General features: G+C 41.5%; 1 protein-coding gene across 1 annotated transcript in view; it reads left to right on the top strand.

Moving 5' to 3' along the window:
• Window positions 1–18,583, top strand: part of PTPRG (protein tyrosine phosphatase receptor type G) — a 405,613-nt gene that overhangs the window by 337,779 nt on the left and 49,251 nt on the right. Inside the window, exon 13 of the mRNA XM_065845638.2 lies at window positions 1,690–1,819. Within this exon, the coding sequence (XP_065701710.1) occupies window positions 1,690–1,819 (130 nt within the window). The remainder of the gene's footprint in view (window positions 1–1,689; window positions 1,820–18,583) is intronic.

Here is an 18,583-nt window from a genome sequence, read left to right as displayed (position 1 = left end):
TAATTTTGGGGTTGTTCTTTTCCTTATTCTTTGCTAGTCAAGGAAATCAAAGACCTGTCTTAGAAACAGTATGCTGTGTATTATTAGTATGCTGTGAAGATGAAAGCTTGCCACATGCTTGAGGTACAACACTGTGTGCCTGTTCTGCAAAGTGGCACTGTTGGTAACCTCGGTAGCCTTTCCTACTAAAGTTGGAGACAAGTGGCTACTCATCTCTCTTTTGATCAGTTCTACACTCTGTGCACGTTCACTTCCCCCAAACATCCCTCTGATTAGCACCTCATTTAGGCTGCTTGCTAAAGGGCATTACCTCCATCAGCCTAGTTCTTAAAACTAGAAAGATTTCTTGCTGGGCTTGCAGCAGCCTGCAGCCTTGCTCTGTTTTCAGCAGTCAGGCAAAAGCATTTACAATTAACCTTTACTTCCATGTTAGTTGAATTTTACTCCTGCCTATGGAGGAGTATCATCTAAATGCTATTAAAATAGAGTATGACTTCATATTATGTGACATCTGGTAACTTCCAATTATCTGTGTTTTGCCTGCCTACGGTGAAAAGGCAATTATGTTCTTTGGGTAGGATTTGCAGCAGTTTCAGAAGATATGATAATACAATACTGAACGAGGGCGAGGAAGCACGTTGGTAAGGAAAGACTCACGTAGGCTAAAAAGTAGCAGTCAAGTGCGTGCATTTCAATCCTTGTTGAAATCTGAAGCTGTTTACACTAATCCTTTCCCATTATGTCCTGTTGACAGGTATTGATCAAATACTGCCTGTTTGTTAAGAAACTTGAACAAGATACAGAATCCATTTCTGTATTTTTCTTTTATCATTCTATCTAAACCAATTTATTCATCAAGTCTACACAAATTTGCACAAATTACACGTCTTTTGAAATATATTGGTACAATGTCTATGCTTCTTGGCTCCAGTACTTGCAGAACCTCTAGATATTCATCCTATATGTGATACAGTAATTTTAACAAGATGTCATGCAAAAAGTGAAACGGGGTTACTCGGCCAGATCTCGGGATATTGACCAACTTTAATTTTGTTCAAAAGCTGTGGCATAATGATTTCTGCTGTCAGTTACAACAGATCCTATCCATTCATTCATCCATCCATCTTGACAATCCATATGTTGAGAAGAGCTTTCCTATGCAGTAACTCACCAGATTGTGACAATTCTGCAAATTATGTGACATGACACCCAGCATGTTGAGGATTTTTTATTTCAAGATAGTTACCAAGAAATTTATTTCTGAAGCAAAGTATTACATTAAGCTTTGCAAACAGGGCTGTCCTGTAGTGTTGAGAAACAGGGTGCATTTATCTGCAAACACTGATGACCGAGCGAATCGTTTACTTTGTTACTGTGGTGAAATGACTTGGTGGGGTACTCCACAGCTGATAATAGGTGCTTGCATGATAGACTCCAGAAATTGTCTACGAGACTGTAATTACAAGCAGGAGTAAAATCCAAGCCATATGTGGCAATAAACACCATACTTTTGTGCTCTCATCTCTCAGACTAAAGACAAATGGAGTCCTTCCCTGCAGTTAGAAGATCTTTGCTCTGTTTACTTATACCATGTAAAGCGGACAAGCTATTTGTTTTGCTTACATGTTTTTCCATACAGTAATTCTCTTTCCATTGAGTGATTGGTTTTGTTATGTGTTCAACACACAGCTGACAAGAACAGCTCCAGCATGGCCACGAGACCTTCTGGTAAAATGGAATGGATCATCCCGCTTATTGTGGTCTCAGCACTGACCTTCGTGTGCCTCATCCTGCTCATTGCTGTGCTTGTCTACTGGAGGTGAGCCTGGTTCCTTCTGGTTGGAAACTGATTATGATTTAAAACACATTTCAGGTGGTGTTCTTTAATGTGGTCCCGTGTTTTTTATTTTATTAGATGGTATGGTGATAGATGCACTAGACAACTCGCTGGATGCTAGAATGGATCTGTTGGTTAACTATTCAGCTCTCTTAAATATTGATTTTTGTGTCATGAAAATGAGCTTGGTAGAGCTCTAGCAATGGTAGAGCCAGCTGTAATACCAACAAATATTTTCACAATAAGCCCCTCTGATATAGCTATGAAAAGGTCTCTTTGCCTTGGCCTTCAGGAAAGGTGATCATGGGAGAAATGCCCAGTGACACTGGAGTTGGTTCCATGAGTGGCTTTGCCACAGACCTCCTGCGTGATCTTAAGCAATTCTTTTCTTCCTTTGGCTGCACTTCAAGAAAGGGGGATAAGCTTGTTTCATGTGACATAGCAATGCTCTGAGTCGGAGTTCTTCAGCAGTGAAGTGTTTGGAAGCGCAACCTGCAAGGTCTTGAATTTAGAGATTGCCTCTTACGAAGAGATACTGTCCTTTACTGGGTGTTGGATCAGCGGTGGAGACTAGGGTTAGCACCAACAACTCCATCTTTTTTTGATTTAGAGCAAATTAAAACCTGCAGAACCTTCTTGCGCTTGAACCAGAAGGCAAAGACACCTCATTTGTCTGGTAGTGAAAATTAACCAGGGATGAGCCTTATAGAAGGTATTTAAGAATTCAGAATCTGATTAGATGGACCACACAAAAATAGCTTTGGTGAGAAATAGCAGTCCACTGATCATTATATCTGCAGAATCTATTTAAAATCTCCCGAGCTGTTTTTCAGCACAACCATTTCACTGACAGTTAATTGACCAAATTGTTGATGCTGGGAACATTTAAAAGAATGTTAATAAATAGATGACAATCATATTGTGAAAACAATTTCTATTAACATTTGCAAGTAATTAGCATCATTGCAATAAGACAATGAATAAAATTGCAGTGATACGTACACAAAAGCTGAAATTGGAAAGGTTCTGAAGATCCCATTGGAGTGTCCTGTCCTTCGGTGTATTTCTTCATTTGAAAAACTCAGCTTGGTCACCTTGACACCAGGCAAGCCCATGAAGGATATGGTATATCCTGAAGGACTGTAAGGAGGGGTTAGTAATATTTACTTTGTGTTGATACAAAATGCTCTCCCAAGGAGGAAAGGTGTAACGCTAACAGCTGTTATCCAGAAGAATATTGGTAGCTTTTATTGTTCAGAAAACTTTTCAATTTCCTGCAATTTCACTTATGGATCGAGAGAAATAATTGCAAAATTAGTGTTTAATTCACTCAGAGAGTAGTAATACCATCCCCGAGAAGATATGAAAGTTGAAAAGGACTGGCTTAGAGACCAATAGTTAGGGACTAATTTTTTATAAATATTGGCTTGTATTATAGGCCATAATATTACTTCAGTCTAAAATTAAGATATGTTAATTAAAGTTAAGTACTTTTTATCTTAAAGATTCCTGACCATTGACCTCATAATTTTTTATTTGCTTCATAATAACAAACATACACATAAATCAAGGAAAATACAAGAATAAAGACTTCAACCGAAACCAAGTTACTTTTCCAGTAAAGTTTGTTATTTTGCATACAGATAGAATTTGTTTCTTATCTGATCCCCATAATCTTCATGAGTTGCTGACATTCATCAGTGGCTTTGGTAATATTGCGAGCATTGTCATTAATACCCTTTACAGCAGTGAGTCAAATTTTTTGTGTGCAATTGATACTAAAAAAATAAGGTGGGGATTAAAAATTAATTTAGACATGCAAATGTGTCTTGTAGCAGTCAAAAGTTTTGAAAAATACGAAGCAAAAAACTGAGGAACAATAAACAAACTTGAGAGCGTGTATGTACCTTCTTCAAGCTGATCTCCTGTGTCTACCATAGTTCAGAAGATTTTCTTTTAACAAATACTGAGAGTTTATAAAAATGTCAACATATGTTTTAGGATAAATCAACAAGCAACTAGAACACAAATCATCCACAGTAACATTTCATGGTGTGCAGCCCATATCACTGAAGTGAAAACAGCATTTTTTGTGCCCTTTCCAGTGTGATTACCTTTCCTTAGGAAAAATAAAATGTTTATCTCTGTGAGTGTTTTAAAGTAAGAAAAAAACCAGATCCTCAAACACTGCAGATTCTAATTTACAAGTCAGAAAGAAACAGTGATATGGATTTTCAGGAAGAAATACTTAGCTTAAAATGTAATGGGCAACATATGGAATAATTTGCTAAATAACACCATCAAGGCGAATGGCATGAAAACGAGTTTGAGACAGATTTTTCACTAAGGGAAACATGGTATTGAAGTGCACAGCAGAGAAACACTTGTTATGAAAGGATAACCCTCAAGGGGACAGGCGTGCTGGACCAAAGGGTCTTTTCTCGCACAGCGGTTCTTTGTTCTGGTGTGAGAAAAAGCATTACAAAACAAAACTCGGAGAACTAGAAAATGCAGAAGAGACATGGTTACCCCTTTGGCAATACATTTTGAGGGTAAAACAAATGATATTTTCACTTTTGTGTTTTTGAGCATTTGTGGGATTAGATGATTTGAGACCAGAGGTGACATAAGTAGAACAGTGAAGCAGAGCGAAGCCTTCTGCTTGTTTGCGTTGCATCCATGCCCTGTTATCCAGGGACTGAAATAAGGAGTTGGGGAGGCCGCTTGTCAAGGTTGGGTAAAGTGTTTTTATCTCGCTTTGGATCCTTTGTAACTCATTCTGTGACACAGCAATTAAATACATTTTGTGATGGTCTCTTGTTGTAAGGAAGCTTCATTTTCTGTTCCCTTTATTGGAAAAGCAGGGTGATAGGAAGCAGTCACTGTGTGATGAAGCTTTTCGTTTCTTTATCTGTTGAGCTTCCATGCTGTGTTCATTAGAGACTTCTTGTAATTGAATATATTTGGAAATGATCTGTGCAATTTCTGAACGAGACTCCCTTATTTGCAGAGGTAATTTGCTGTTCTCAGTTCCTTTTCCAAGTGAATCCTGGACAAATGGCGAAAGAATATGTTTGATGTTGAAGAGAAAGGGTCACTTCCGTCTTTTTAGCGTGATGGCTGTCTCTGTAATGAAAAGGGATGGGAACTTGCAGGCAAGCAGCAGCTCTGAATTGCCTTTCTGCTAAAGTTTCCCGAAATCAGTACTTTTAATGGCACTGCTGTGCAAAGAGCGCTATGTGATTTTAAGTTGTTAGAGTGGAAAAATAAACTAGGTCAGCATAATGAAGCTGCAAAAATTGTGCTGTCTCTTATCCCAGAACGATGAGGAGAGCATCAGCATAGGATGACCAGAAGCCACAACGTCTTCTGGGGCTGGTGAGCAGCTGGGGAGGGACAATGGTGGCTATAACTTAAGTTTGCTTCTGTGCATCTTTGATTCCTCTTGAGGAAAAGCTGGTCTGGCCGATCCTTGAGCTGTCGGGGGCATGACAAAGGAGACTCGCTTCCAAGAGCTTTAGTGCTTGAAACGGATTTCTTTTAGCATTGAGTCGAGAATGGGAGTCTTCACAAACAGAAAAGGTGAGGACACCAGATCCTCATTTTACTCAACATCTAGATTTGCCATTCACTTCTGCACTGGCACAGTGGTATTTATTTTTCTGCTCTCATTCCTTTTGTACTGATTCCTGAAATTGTGCGCCATAGGGAAATCCACTAAGTATTTCTGAGAACTATTCGCTGGGATTTTAGGGTCTTTCAATGGAGCGCTACTAGTTCATCTAGAGCCCATTAAAATGTGTGCATTGTGAGGTGCAGTTTTCCAAGTGCATTATTTTTGCATTTCTGGGCATTTGTTTTGCATCTGTGATTTTATACCCAGACTCAGTATCGTGAGATCTGTCTGCAGTTCTTCAAGGTCAGTTTCAAATTTGACGTGGATTGTCTGCAGACTTTGCCACTGTTATTCTCACAGCCTTTTCTATAAGCTCTGAGAATTGCAGTGTGTTTGATAGTGACCTCCAAACTATTTAGGGATTGAGTGTGACTTCGGGTTTTCTGCAACAAGGCGAGTTTCTATAGCATGCTGAGCCATAATATGGCTTGAAAGATGTATTTTCTAGCAATTCCTCTGTATTCTGTTTTGAGTTGAACAGGTCCCGAGTATTGACACTTTAAGGGAAACCCAGGGTCAGCGCACAGAGGTGAGGGAGGGTGCCTAGAGTTGGGAAATCAACTAAAATACGTTGACACACATTAAGTTCTGTCATTTTAGGGGGAAAAAAACAATCATATTTTAGGAGTGAGTGGTGACCTTCCACTGTTTGTTTTCCATTCTGATTTTTAATCTAAACACTACAATACTATAGACTGTGGTTTCAAAGGAAAAAATAAGCAGAGAATATTAAGAAGCAATTAAGATTTTAGAGTTTAGCCAACAGCAACTTTAAATGGGAACTAAATTATAGCCATTTCTCATTTTCAGCTAAGAGGAAGAAATTAATTCACAACTATAGCTGGAGAGTTTTCTTTTTCTTTCTTTTGAACAGATACCATAATTCACCTCTGAATTATTGCCGCCATCAACATTGTGATCCCAAAGACAAAGCTGGAATATTGTATTGCATCTCTTATTAAATCAAGCTGTTTATACAGTGCTAATATGTTTACATTCAGGAGGGATTTTTGGAACAACACAGCTGCTGCCTTTCAAGGAGCAAGCAAGCTTGCATTGCTTGTTTATAGTCATGTGTGTATATGAGACAGCTTGGGAAAAAGATGCCTCTAAATTTCCTCAGGCAAAACCCTATAGGATTTAGCAGACAATAAGAGTTTTCTTAGTGTTTTGTTAAGCATCCTGTTGAACAGAATTCTTGGGACAGGTCCTGTGGCAGAGCCTCAGAATTCTCCAGCAGTGCCTTTCTGTGCAGAAGAAATGGCTTGGAGCACCAGATGTGGGGTTTTTGTCTGATTCGGTCATCGATTTTCTGTGTGACCCGGGGCCAAGTCACTTACGGTTTGACAGTGTTGTTATTGAACTCAGTGGCAAAGACCTCACTGGGAGCAAGCTCAGGTGTTCAGTATTTTAGCATCTGAGTTCTGTCACTGGATTTGTAAATCAGTTTGTAATATGGAACTAAAAGCTGCAATATAAGACCAAGGACTGTTGTAGTTACCATGTCAAATAAACATGTCTTGGAAAACTGCCTTTTGGTGTTAAATTCTGGGGAATTTGCGCTGCTCCATAGCTAAGATGGTATTAAAACTTCATTAGGGAAAAAAAAAAAACAAACAAAAAGCTTCTGCCTGTGGCAGGTTGTAAAAAGTGCTGAAATTGTTATTTGAACCTATCTCTAGGTTTTATTTTATGAGTACACAATGTGTTGTTCATCTACTGTACTGATTGAAAAAGGAACATTGCAAATTTACAGACCATTGTAAAATTGCTTGCTTACAATGATAAAAGCCTCTTTCAGCTTACTCTAAAATATTCGTGGTTCTGCTCATTTTCTCACATCATGGAGGATGCTAGGTGATAACACTTTCCGAGAGCCTGTGTGTTGATTTTAAGAATGCCTCGGGTGCAATTCCATGAGTATTTATTTCAGCAGCAGCGGTTCAAGCAGCCACCTCCGTTCCTGCCCTTGTTCTGCCCTCTGATACCGGTGCAAATGTTTGTACAACTGTGTGAGGAGCTGGATGGAGAAATTTAAAAAAAAAATAAAAAAAAGAGAGTCTTTCATGCCCTGATTTAAACCAGATTAGCTCCCAGTCTGGTTCATACGGTGACCAGACAGAGCTGTACCTGCATAACTGAGGGACCAGCATGAGGAGCAGGAGGGATGGGATGCTCCTGCTGACACTGCCCCAGTGATGCCTGAGGACCAGATCCAGGCACTTGCACTCAGCGTGGGGATGGCAGTGCCCCAATGTCCAACTTCTGTTATCACAGGCAGTGAGATTTCCTGAGATGGGCAATGCCACCGGCAGACAAGGGGAAACGTGGAGGTGAGTGGTGCGCATGAACCTCCTTGCAGCTTCCATCTCCTTTTTAGTGACCAGATGGGCCCTGCTCACACCGAACAGGTCATGCCAGGTTTTCCTCTGGGAACGGCCATGTCTAGTCCCATATGATGACAAACAGCTTCAGAGGGACAGGGCTGGAGCAGACCATGCCTGGCAAGGGGGTGCAGCCCAGCTTGATTCGGAGCTCTCTGATCTCCCTGCCGCAACTCAGGCAGTGCAGGAAAAGCACTTCAGCTTTTATTGCAAAAGATGGAGGTTGTATTTGATTTTGCCAGTGCTGGAGGTAAAGGTACTGAAATATTGGGCCCTTTTGTATGCTGTATCTCAAAGCGCTGTTCATTTTCATTAAAGGGGAGCAGGCCTGTGATCAGCTCCCTCTTATCCCGCACGGGGAACTGAGCTCAGGCTTTGTGCCAATGGCAAGCAGCTTGCTTTCAAGCCTGAAGCTTAGGGCAGCTGCCGGTTGCTTGTTCTAGCTGTTGGTATTGTTCTTTGAGCACTTGTCATTCTTCCATTACGAGGAAAATCAATATGAAAACTTCTCTGGCAGCATCTCTGCTCTTTCATCCGGCAACGTGCAGCCTGGGGCGAGGCGGGGAGAGCCTGAAGCGGATCCGCGAACGCCAAAGCGTGGCGTGTGGCTGCTGTTGCTCCTTGTTGGCTCCTGGGCTTTTATCTTCTCTTCTTGCAGGGAGCTGAAAAGCATCCAGCCCAGCTGTTTGCAGGGGTAATGGGGTGCCGGGGTTTTCTCTGTGCGTGAAGGGCTGAGGTGGAGAGTGCAGCTGTGGGCAGGGGAGTTCAGGACACCTCGGCCATTCCTTCCTTTCCTTCGCAACTTCTTGCTCAATAACCATTTCCCAAATGGCTACTTTAGGGCCTTTCAGAAATCACAGGAGTTGTCAGTTGTTATAGTAACAGACCCCCTGCTGCTGAATTGGCCCTGTGAGATGCCCATTTGGGCTTTTGAACAGACTAACTCATGCTCATTAGACAAAAAAGAGAGAGAGACAGATTTGCAGATGGAAAGTTGCTTTTTAAGCATGCTGGATGATCTGTTAAGAGTTAGACTGTGGAAAGGGGCATGTTCTCTCATATGCCTGTTACTTTTACTCTTCTTTAATTAACACTAGTTTTACTTTTTCTTGCAAACCAGGGTTCTGTAAGATTTCTGTTTTCTCACTGGTGAAGCCAGTAGTGAGCTGCTGCTTTACAAGCCAACGAATTTTGTCTCGAGAACATAAAGAATTTGGAGACAGATGTGCCAAGCTTGATTGCAGATCAGGGGTGACTTCCAAAACTATCAGGATATCTACAAAGCTCAGAAAATAGTACTTCTAGTCCTAATTATACAGCATCAGGAGCAACATCAAAAATCAGTAATCACATTTTAGCCCAGTCTAGATTTTGCTTTAGGTTTAAACCTGATCAGTCCTATTGACATTAACAGGGTGACTCCTGAATAGCTGATAGCAGCTAAATCAGGCATTGCCCTTGTAGATTTGAGTCCACATGACCAAAGAACCTGTATCACCTTAAATGGATTCTCAAGACAAAGCCATTACAATAACAATTTAATTCTTGCCAGATATTTGAAGCCAGCTTCTTCCTGTGTCAGGCATGTCCAACCTTCATCTGAATTTTATGAAGCAACGTTCTCCTCTCGCCAGTCCTATAAATGAAAAGCAAATCCAGATTTATAGCAGGCTGGCGTATATCCAAATGTAAATAAGAGAGGACTATGGTTGTTCTTGTACAGTATACCTTTTCCATGAGGAAGCTGGCTAGACCAGATGGGCAGGCAGGTTGTTGGCGGAGAGGGGTAGTAAGTGCTCATGCGTGAAAGGGGTCTGCAAGGAATACATGATCTTCTGCACCCATAGTGCTGCGGATGAGGAGTCTTTGGCTTAAACTGCAGCAAGAGAGAAATTTAGGTTTGACATTAGAAAAATCTTCATGATAGGAAAGACAATAAAACGGTGGTCCACAGAATTTCCTTCATTTCTAGGTTCCAGAACAAGGTTAAGCAGCACCACAGGAGTCATTGATCCTGCACGGGCGCTTGACGCCGGTTCTCCACAGCTCCGTGGTGCAAGCTTTACAGTGTAAATGCAGGTGTGAGAAAAGAGGAGGAATAGTATAGTGTGATAAATTGTCATGTAAATCACAGACTAGAAGCCTGAAAAAGCGTTTTGAAGACACAGTTTAAATGCATCACATTTAAAGTGAATAATGTGAAGCCGATAAAAGAGCACATCTAAGAATTGGAGGAAGGAGAGAGGGAGGGCTCTATCTTTGGAGAGAGAGTGAAAAGAAGATAGAAATGGGCAGGAAAGAATCTGCAAAGGCAGCTTGCAGAGGACCACTGTGTCAGGAGACCCACAGGTTGGTGCACAAAAATCTGTTTGGAGTTTTGTTCCATCTGTTCTCCTGCAGCAGGGAGCCTGGAAGTAGGGAAGAGTTAAGAGTACAACAGTGATTTGAAGTTTAAAAACAAAACAGAGGAGAAGGGGTTGGTATAGCTGTGTTTTGTTGCCCCCGTTGTGTGTTATCTAAGGCATAATCCACACTGCACGTGTCCCTGCTGCCCCGTTACCAGCAGTGAGTGCCAGTGCGAGGCTACCCCGGTGCCAAAGGCAAAGCCCCTGTGACCAAGCACCCAGGGTGACCAAATCCATGGAGAGGCTGTTATGTGGAAGGATTTTCTTGCAAAGGAGACGGGGAATGGCAGTTGCTCGGGGAACCAGGATTTCACAGCTGTGAAACCACCCGTCCCAGCGCTGGGCCTGCTCTATTGTGATTATTTTTAACAGTACTTTCAGATGAGAACTCTCACTCTGAAATGTGTATGTTCCTCAGCTGGCTGAATGTTCATACCATGTGGGTCAGTGTATAAGCATCGTTTCTGCAGGCACTTTTATGGATATGGTCATTGAACTCAGTGGGAGACCAGATCTGTATCACCTTCATTTTAAAATATAATGTCAAGTATGCAATCATAAGTCAAACAACAGGAGAATACGTTCTTCGTTTGTGGAAGACTAGAATTCAAAATATCATGTTGGTGACCTTGAAAACTCCCAAACAAAAAACTACACTTTCTAAAATTTTTAATTTGCTATACAATGTGTCCTATAAGAGCTGAGATGTTTAGGCTATCCTTTGCCCACAGGCCCACACAGACCATCCTGTTCATTAAAGGGGATGAAGTTTATGCAAAAGTCTTGGCAGCAAGTTGGAAAACAGTTGTTGATACATTCCTCGATGCTTTGTTTAGAGATGTAACATTTCCCCAGCATTTCCAGAAATACTTTCTTCTGCAGGGAGAGCCAAGGGGAGCAGGGAAGGGCAGCCGAGGGCAGGCAAGGACGGATCCGCGGCACAGCTGCAATTGATCTTTCTGTTTTGTTTCTGTGGAACTAATTAAATGGATTAATTGCAGACATTTTTCTCTGGAAGTGCCTTCCCCAGTGCTGCTGTAATGGTGAGGACTTGAAAGAAAGAGCAAGATTTTATCCGGATTAAAACTAGTCATTTACAAGGTGCAATTTTGAACAGATATTTTTTAAATATTCAAATGTTTAGTTAAGCTCCATTAAGAACTGTTTGGTAGGTGCTGAGAAATAGCACGCTGTGAAGGGTCTGTGTTGTCTGATAAGTACAGCGGTGGAGGATGCCAGGTGCCTCTGGTTCTCCTACTCATCCGTTAGGTCTTTCGTGAGCTACAGTAAACTTTTATACAACTTTAAAATTTTGGAACTCCGGCTTTTAAAGCTATGACCAGTATTTTAAAAGACAAATTTCACAAATGCTCTTTGTGAAATTATATCACTTGAAAAAACAAAACAAAACCATTTCTTAGGAAGATGGATGTGGGGTTTTTTTTTGTTCCCCTCCTCAGCTCAAAGAAACAATTTATTAACCTGTTGTTGTTTGATCTGTTGCTAGTTTGTTTTCTGTTGATGAATTGCAAGTTTCTATCTTTTCTATAATTTTCTTAGTATGTAAAAGGATGTGTTAAAGTGTATACCGGTATCTCTGGAGCAGGTTCGCTCTCATAAATTGGTAGGTTCAGAGCTAGAGGAGCGTCTCGGACAAACTGTGAATGAAATATCCTGTAATACAGGTAGATGTACCCTAAGGGAACAGTATACCTCTGCTGTGAAACTGTGAATTAACCACAGCAACCAGATAAATTATATTTTTTCTCTCACCTTGTAGCCATAAAATATAGCTATTGAAGGGCCCTGTGCTGTCCTAAGCCCCACAGCAGCATTTGGACTAACATTAGCACCAGCTATTTCACAGCAGGATGTGGTCTGAGCGTAAAATTATAGGGTAAGAATATCAAATCAATTCAGCAATCTTAACTGCTTGGATAAATACTAGGAACCAGCAGACCAGTAAAACAATAACAAGCAGGGGTAGAGTTAATTTTACTTTTCTTAAAATAAAGTACCAACCTGTGCAACCAATGTCTTGAAATGCGTGAGACATGTTGTGCCGCTATTAAAAATGTTGCAAGCATGTGAATTCCTTCAGTTTGTTATACAACACCGAGCTCAATTAAAATAAAATATTTCCTCTGTTGCTATGAACAGCATGTGTTTTACTCTGCTGACTTACAGGTTAAAATCCATTTGAGTTCTAACTTTTAAGCTGAAACAGACATAGGTGGTGTGCCTGGTTCTTGGTTGGTGGGTTATTTCATGTTTCGGAAATCCTGTCTTTTCCAAAATAGAACAAAAAAGTTTTGAAATATCTGTCAAGGTGACATTTATAAAGTAATTGAAATAAGCCTGATTTGAATGTTTAAAATATTGTTAATATTAAAAGCAACAGGAAAAGAAATCAAAACATTTTCCAATAGTGACAAATGCTCTATTCCCTGAAGTCTCACATTTGTTTTTTGTTTTCCTTTTGATCAAATGATCACTTAAACGGATATATTTCTGCACACTGATTCACTCTGTAAAACAGTTTTTCAACCACCATCAAGAAGTATCCAGTGAGTGCAGATAAAATTCCTCACATTTTGTAGTGGCACAGGCTTATTCACCCCCATATCAAATACATTTCAAACCATTACGGATCGAGGCATGTTCTGCTGTGCCACAGGTCGGACCCAGGGCTACGACGCTGAATCCCTGTGGTTGGGACTTCCCAAATTCCCCTATAAAGGGACGTCCTTCCTTTTGCGCTGGCACGAGGTTGGTGATCCAGGTGCTCCTGCTGGAGCGAATCCCTCGCTAGCCATGAGCAGAGATGGATGGAGTTTGTCCCTGCTGATGGGTATATGGCATAAATGTGGGTGTTGAATGGGGGTGAGAGAATAACCCTCTGGAAAGCAGGCAGAGGGAGCACATCTCCTGAACCCATCGCAGGAAATTACATCTGCCAGCCTCACAGTTGATGAGGAGCCGAGCTGTTCATCAGCGAAGAGGATTTAACGCTGTTAGAGACGTGATCCAAGTAAACTGGCCTGCGACCTTTCCAGCTGCTTTCCAGCTTTTCTCAAGGTATTTGCTTCCCCGGGCCCGTTCTTCTGACGCTGAGGAGGCGGCGTGTGGAGGGATGGGCACCACAAGAGCAGAAGATGCTGAGCAGGGACCAGGCAGAGCCTCTTCTTCCTCAATACCAAACTCTGCTCCCTGGCAGTAGTGACACGGCGGTAGAGACTGCAGCGGTTGTTCGGTGCTGGCAGCACTGAGGGCATGGAGGACTCCCAGCCACAGCAGAACTCAAAACCATGATCATTTATTCTGCAGAGTCTTAGAAGTTTCCTAAATTTCAGTGTTCATTGGTAACAGCGGCTGGCATTACAGACATCAAGCGAAAGCTGTGAAGATGCAGTCCTCATACCTGTCATTTTTTAGATACTTTTTTTTGAACAAAATGGGTTTGCTTTGGAGTTTGCTTTTCAGAGCCTGAAAATGCTGGTTTTGTGAGTTAAGGCTGAATCTGGGTTTCTTTATCCACATAGCAAACATTTACACACAGAAGAAAAAAATATTCTTCTGGCCTTTATATCATTATAGGCTTCAAATTCATTTGAATGAACTGTCTTTGACTCTTCCCTCATGGTTATAGGTGCAAACAAGCCTTTTAACCTAAAAGTGCTTTTCCTGCAATCTGTTTGTTCTTCAGCAAGCTCTTCTGTAGGCTTTGCATGGCAGAAGTTGTAGTCATGTTTTGTGCTAATGTCTTGTCTCCCTGCAACTATACCCTTGTCCTGTGCCCTTGTTCTGTCTAATTTTGGGGGGCAAGAGGACGAAGGGAGAGGGAGATGAACAACCTGTCAAACATCAGGGACATTTCCATGGTTTACATCTGCCAGAGTTACTCTGAATATGCTTTGTGATATTGAGGGTTAGATACACCTTACGTTTATTAACATTAATTCCTTATGAGAGGAAAATCTAATGATAATTAAGACTTGACACCATTTGCATGCACCAATCACCATAGTTTGACTTGGATGATATTTAATACTGAATCTATCTAGGCAAAGCAATTGTATCTCTGTGGAGATCAATCCTAATGCATAAAAAAGCTGAAAATATTTTTTAAATAATGTCAGCAAAGAAAACATTCTCTTGGTTTGTTTTCTGAGACTGTGGAAATCAAGTTTCTGCTTTCCAAAGGAAAATACACCAATTAGGAAACTTGCAAATAGAAATTAGCCTCTGTTGGTCTTCGTCTTTATTTATGTCATTAAATGGAGTCTTTAATTAGCATATATATTATTCATGTTTCAATATAATCCATTTTATAAGTCCAATTTCAAATATAAAAATCAAAATGGGCTTGATGCACCCTATTGTTCACATGCAAAGCAGCTAACATAGATGTGGAGATATGAGGTGAATTGAAACATTCATATTTCATAAGGATGCAGTCTATATTTTCTGAAATTATGGCTTGAACTCTTATTTTAACTTTTTCTCATTTGCATACATATTAGTCCCTGTTTAAATGATGTGTTAATTCTATTCATTAGATTTCAATGAATGCTTCTAGCTCTCCTGATAATCAAGCATAGGTCCCTGGAAAGCAAATTATGGACTTTCATGTTGCAAAACCCATTGTAAACGTGACATTTATCACTTCAAAGCCAACTTGTGTGGAGCACTTGGCTGCAGTCAGCAGGGCAGAACCCTTGTTCTTCTGCTTACGGTAATGATTGTTATCTGTGAATAAGGACCTGGCACCAGGTCCCCGATATCTCTTCAGAAATGACTGGGCACTTCACAACTGTACAACACTCTTGATGGTAAAAATGCCAATTCAGTTCTTTGGGGGAGAAAGAGTAGCTTGACTCAGGTCCTCAGACAAACAGCTTCAGCAAAATGGACGATGAAGGATCTTGTGTTCCACATAACGTGGTGGTGGAGGTGTGAATTTGGGGACGTACAAGTGCTCAGCAGCTCTCTGGGGTGTATTTGGCTCTCAGAGCCTGCAGGCTGGGTTTTGCTGCTGTCCAAACTGCATTTCTGCTTCAAAATCTGTAAAAGACGGTGATCCTTACAGCAAAAGCACGAAGGTGACAAGAGAGTGGTGGGGGTCCTTCCTCTGGGCTTCTGAGCCAGATCTTGTAGCAAATGTGGGAACAATCTGTAGGAAGAAAAGGGGCAATGAAGTAGTATTGGAGTTAGTTAGGTGTCTGCGTGGCACATTGATTTGCCAGGCTGTGACAATTCATCTTTTTAATTCTAGGTATAAAAGCATTGTTATCCCAGTGGTAAACCCGAGGTGATAATTTCACAAGTTTTTATGTTGATGGGGTGAGCCTTGAGTGGTGCCACACAGGGAGCTGCCATGTGTGCTCTGATTAATAAAAAAATTGATGGGAGGAAGAAAGATTCTTATGCTATCACTGCAAGGAAATGCTTAACATCTTTAAAGGCCCATGAGTTTAGTTTCCATCTGTTTTTTGCAGAGCCTGGGCCTTTTTGAAAGCAGTGCCGATGTGCTGTAGGGAATTAATTTAGCTCTTTGTGGTAGCAGAAGGTTAGAGTTCAACATCACTGTTTTTGCTATCCACAGAGCTACATGGAACAAGATCCCTGTTGTATAGTTTGAAGGAATAGGTGGAGACTACTAGAAAGAGACCTGTTGTCCCTGCAGTTTAGTTTTATTCGAGAGGCACCAAATAAGAGAGCAGAAGAGAAGATGTCAGAGTATTTGATACATGTTCTCAGCAGCTGCTTCATCTCACTACGTCTGAATGTGTAATCTCACTCTCAGGAGCATTCTGCATGAGAAGCGGCTGGGTGCTTCTGAATGAACAAGAAATGCTCCCATTTCACCAGCTTTTGTGATAATCCAAGCTGCGCCTAGGCCTACAGGGAAATGAAAAGTCTGTGTTTTATTGCGACTCTGAGATTTCAATGTGTTGCAGTGTCGTCCATAGGATCTGAGCTTGCACTTGGATGTCCTCTCTTTCCTTAGCAATGCTTTCTTGCACTGAAGGTGTGCAAGAGAATGCCTGAGCTTTACACCAGCTCTTTTACAACACTGAAACCATCTGCAGCCCTCTCCTCCTTCACTCCTTGGCTGGTGAGTCGGGAGTCCCGTTGACATCCTCACTGTCAAGCTGGGGCAGGCTGTGCTAATTCCCTGTGTGCTGAACACAGAAAAAGATGCTGAAGGAAAGAGGCTTTAAACCAACACTAGCCCAAGGTTTAAGGTTATCCATAGGTCTCTGCTTTTCTTGAAGCCTGCAGAGGAGACAGCTCAGTTCACAGGGGAATGAGGCAGTGGTTGAGTGTTCCCTTCCATTTGTCCGTCCAGCGTCTTTTTTCCTTGGTGTGCCAGACCGCAACACCCCATCCCAGAGAGAGATGCACTGGCAACCTTAACTCCTCATTTTTTTCTAGTGACTGAATTAACTAACATAGTCATTGATCCCTACCAACCTCATTGTATTTACTCAGCTTTCTGTGAAGGAGTTAAATTCATATGGGTTGGATGTTTTCTTTTGCAGCTCATGTTCTGTTTTGACCTTCTTGGCTTCACGTATTTTCTCCTTTTAAAGTTGCTAGCTGTATCTGAGATCTTAACATCAGTGGGCCGCTTTGTGGAAATAAATATTAATGAGATGGCTGCCGATAGCATCATATGGGCAACAACAAATGCTTTTATAGTAAATGGAATTTAATATTAATTGAATGGTTTGGAGTTAAAGCAGGATATAAAGTGACAAGCTCATGGCACAGCAAACTGCCCTTTGCAGGAGTCCAATTAGAAGAGTGAGCAGCAAATTGTAAGCAAACTTGCTATAATCACATGGGGGCAATACAAGAGTGGACTGTAATTTGGAGCCTGGGACCTGTCCCCTTGAATGTCCCATAATTTCCATGAATCAACATTCAGTTACTGTGTGGTGCCAAGTTTGCATTCTTCAGCTCTTTCCTGGCAATGCTGCATCCCGTTGCTCCAGTCAAACCGGAGGGAGACAGTGTGTTTCGCAATAAAAGGGCACATCAAGTAAATGCACCGTGCTCTGCTACACGTCTGTCAAAGAAAAGTGACTCATTTGTCAGGCTGCTGAGATGGCTTTGCATTGAAAACCTTGTGCTGATGTTACACACGTGAAGCTGTTACCTTTGCCATTTCCTCAGTGAGGATGATCAAGAGTTGTTCCCCTTCCAAAGGGCAGCATTTGTTCGTGACTTGAAAAAAGAGATGAATTGCTGAGATGCATTGCAGATAAATGGTTAAATGCTGCCTGGAGTAACCAGTTGTCACAGATATATCTCGTGTCCTTAAGAGTGATGTAAAGTGCTTATTGGGTTTGAATTGTTCAAAAATAGTTTCTCTAAATATTGTGTATCGCTTTCATCTGGCAGATGGAGTTGTAGAAGCTGCTATAGTGAGAGTTTGTTTGTGGCAGTTCAGACAACCTGAGTATTGTGTGAAATCGGTTTAGCGAGCATAAAAAAGGAAGGTGCAGGATGCAAAGCGAGGGTGCAGGAGTGACAAAGACCTAAGCACAGCATCTGGGAAGTTGGGGCAGTGCTTCCAGACTGATGGAGAAGTACGTGGGAAAGAAAAAAAAAAGGAGCAAGTCTATTTATCTGTTCTGTCAAAATGGCTACGATCAGCCAGGAGGCAAATGAATAAATGGATCAACAAGTATTTCACACTTTTGTGTTCTCGACAGGAAATCACAGATCTGAAACCAAATGTCTGGGACAAAACTACCAGAAATAGTGGCAAAATACTCTGCTGTTTAGTCTGCATTTTAAACATTTTTAGCTCACAAAACTCCTTGAATTAAAACACTGGAATAAAACAGGAACTTGTTACTACAGTTCCCAGCAGAAATGGAAATGGTTGGAGTGGGTCTAACAGCAGCACCTCGGTCCCTGCTGGAATCCCCTTTGCCCGCACACCCACACCGTGGTGTTGGCCATGGCGATTGCCGCTGTCTTTTCTTCTCCCGAGCTCACTAACTGCTGCACTAACGGCAGCAAAAGCACCACCAAAGATCACGCCAGAGCATGGAATGAAACGCATAAACACAGGAGGAGGAAAATGAATCTGAATTGCTGGAAGTGTCAGCCGTGCACAGTTCACCTAGGAGAAGACGTGTCCTACGTTCCTCAAGGACGGTGTGTGTCTGTGCAGCCGTGTCACTTCGTGAGCTGTGAGAGAAAAGGAAATGCTGAGCCAAGAGCTTGTGTTTAATTTACGTGTCTGCTTCTGAGCAAGGGCCTG

This window comes from Patagioenas fasciata, chromosome 10, assembly GCF_037038585.1.
Source record: "Patagioenas fasciata isolate bPatFas1 chromosome 10, bPatFas1.hap1, whole genome shotgun sequence".
NCBI lineage: Eukaryota > Metazoa > Chordata > Aves > Columbiformes > Columbidae > Patagioenas > Patagioenas fasciata.
Note: the sequence above shows the minus strand (reverse complement) of the source record. Positions and strands in the feature narration are given on the sequence as shown.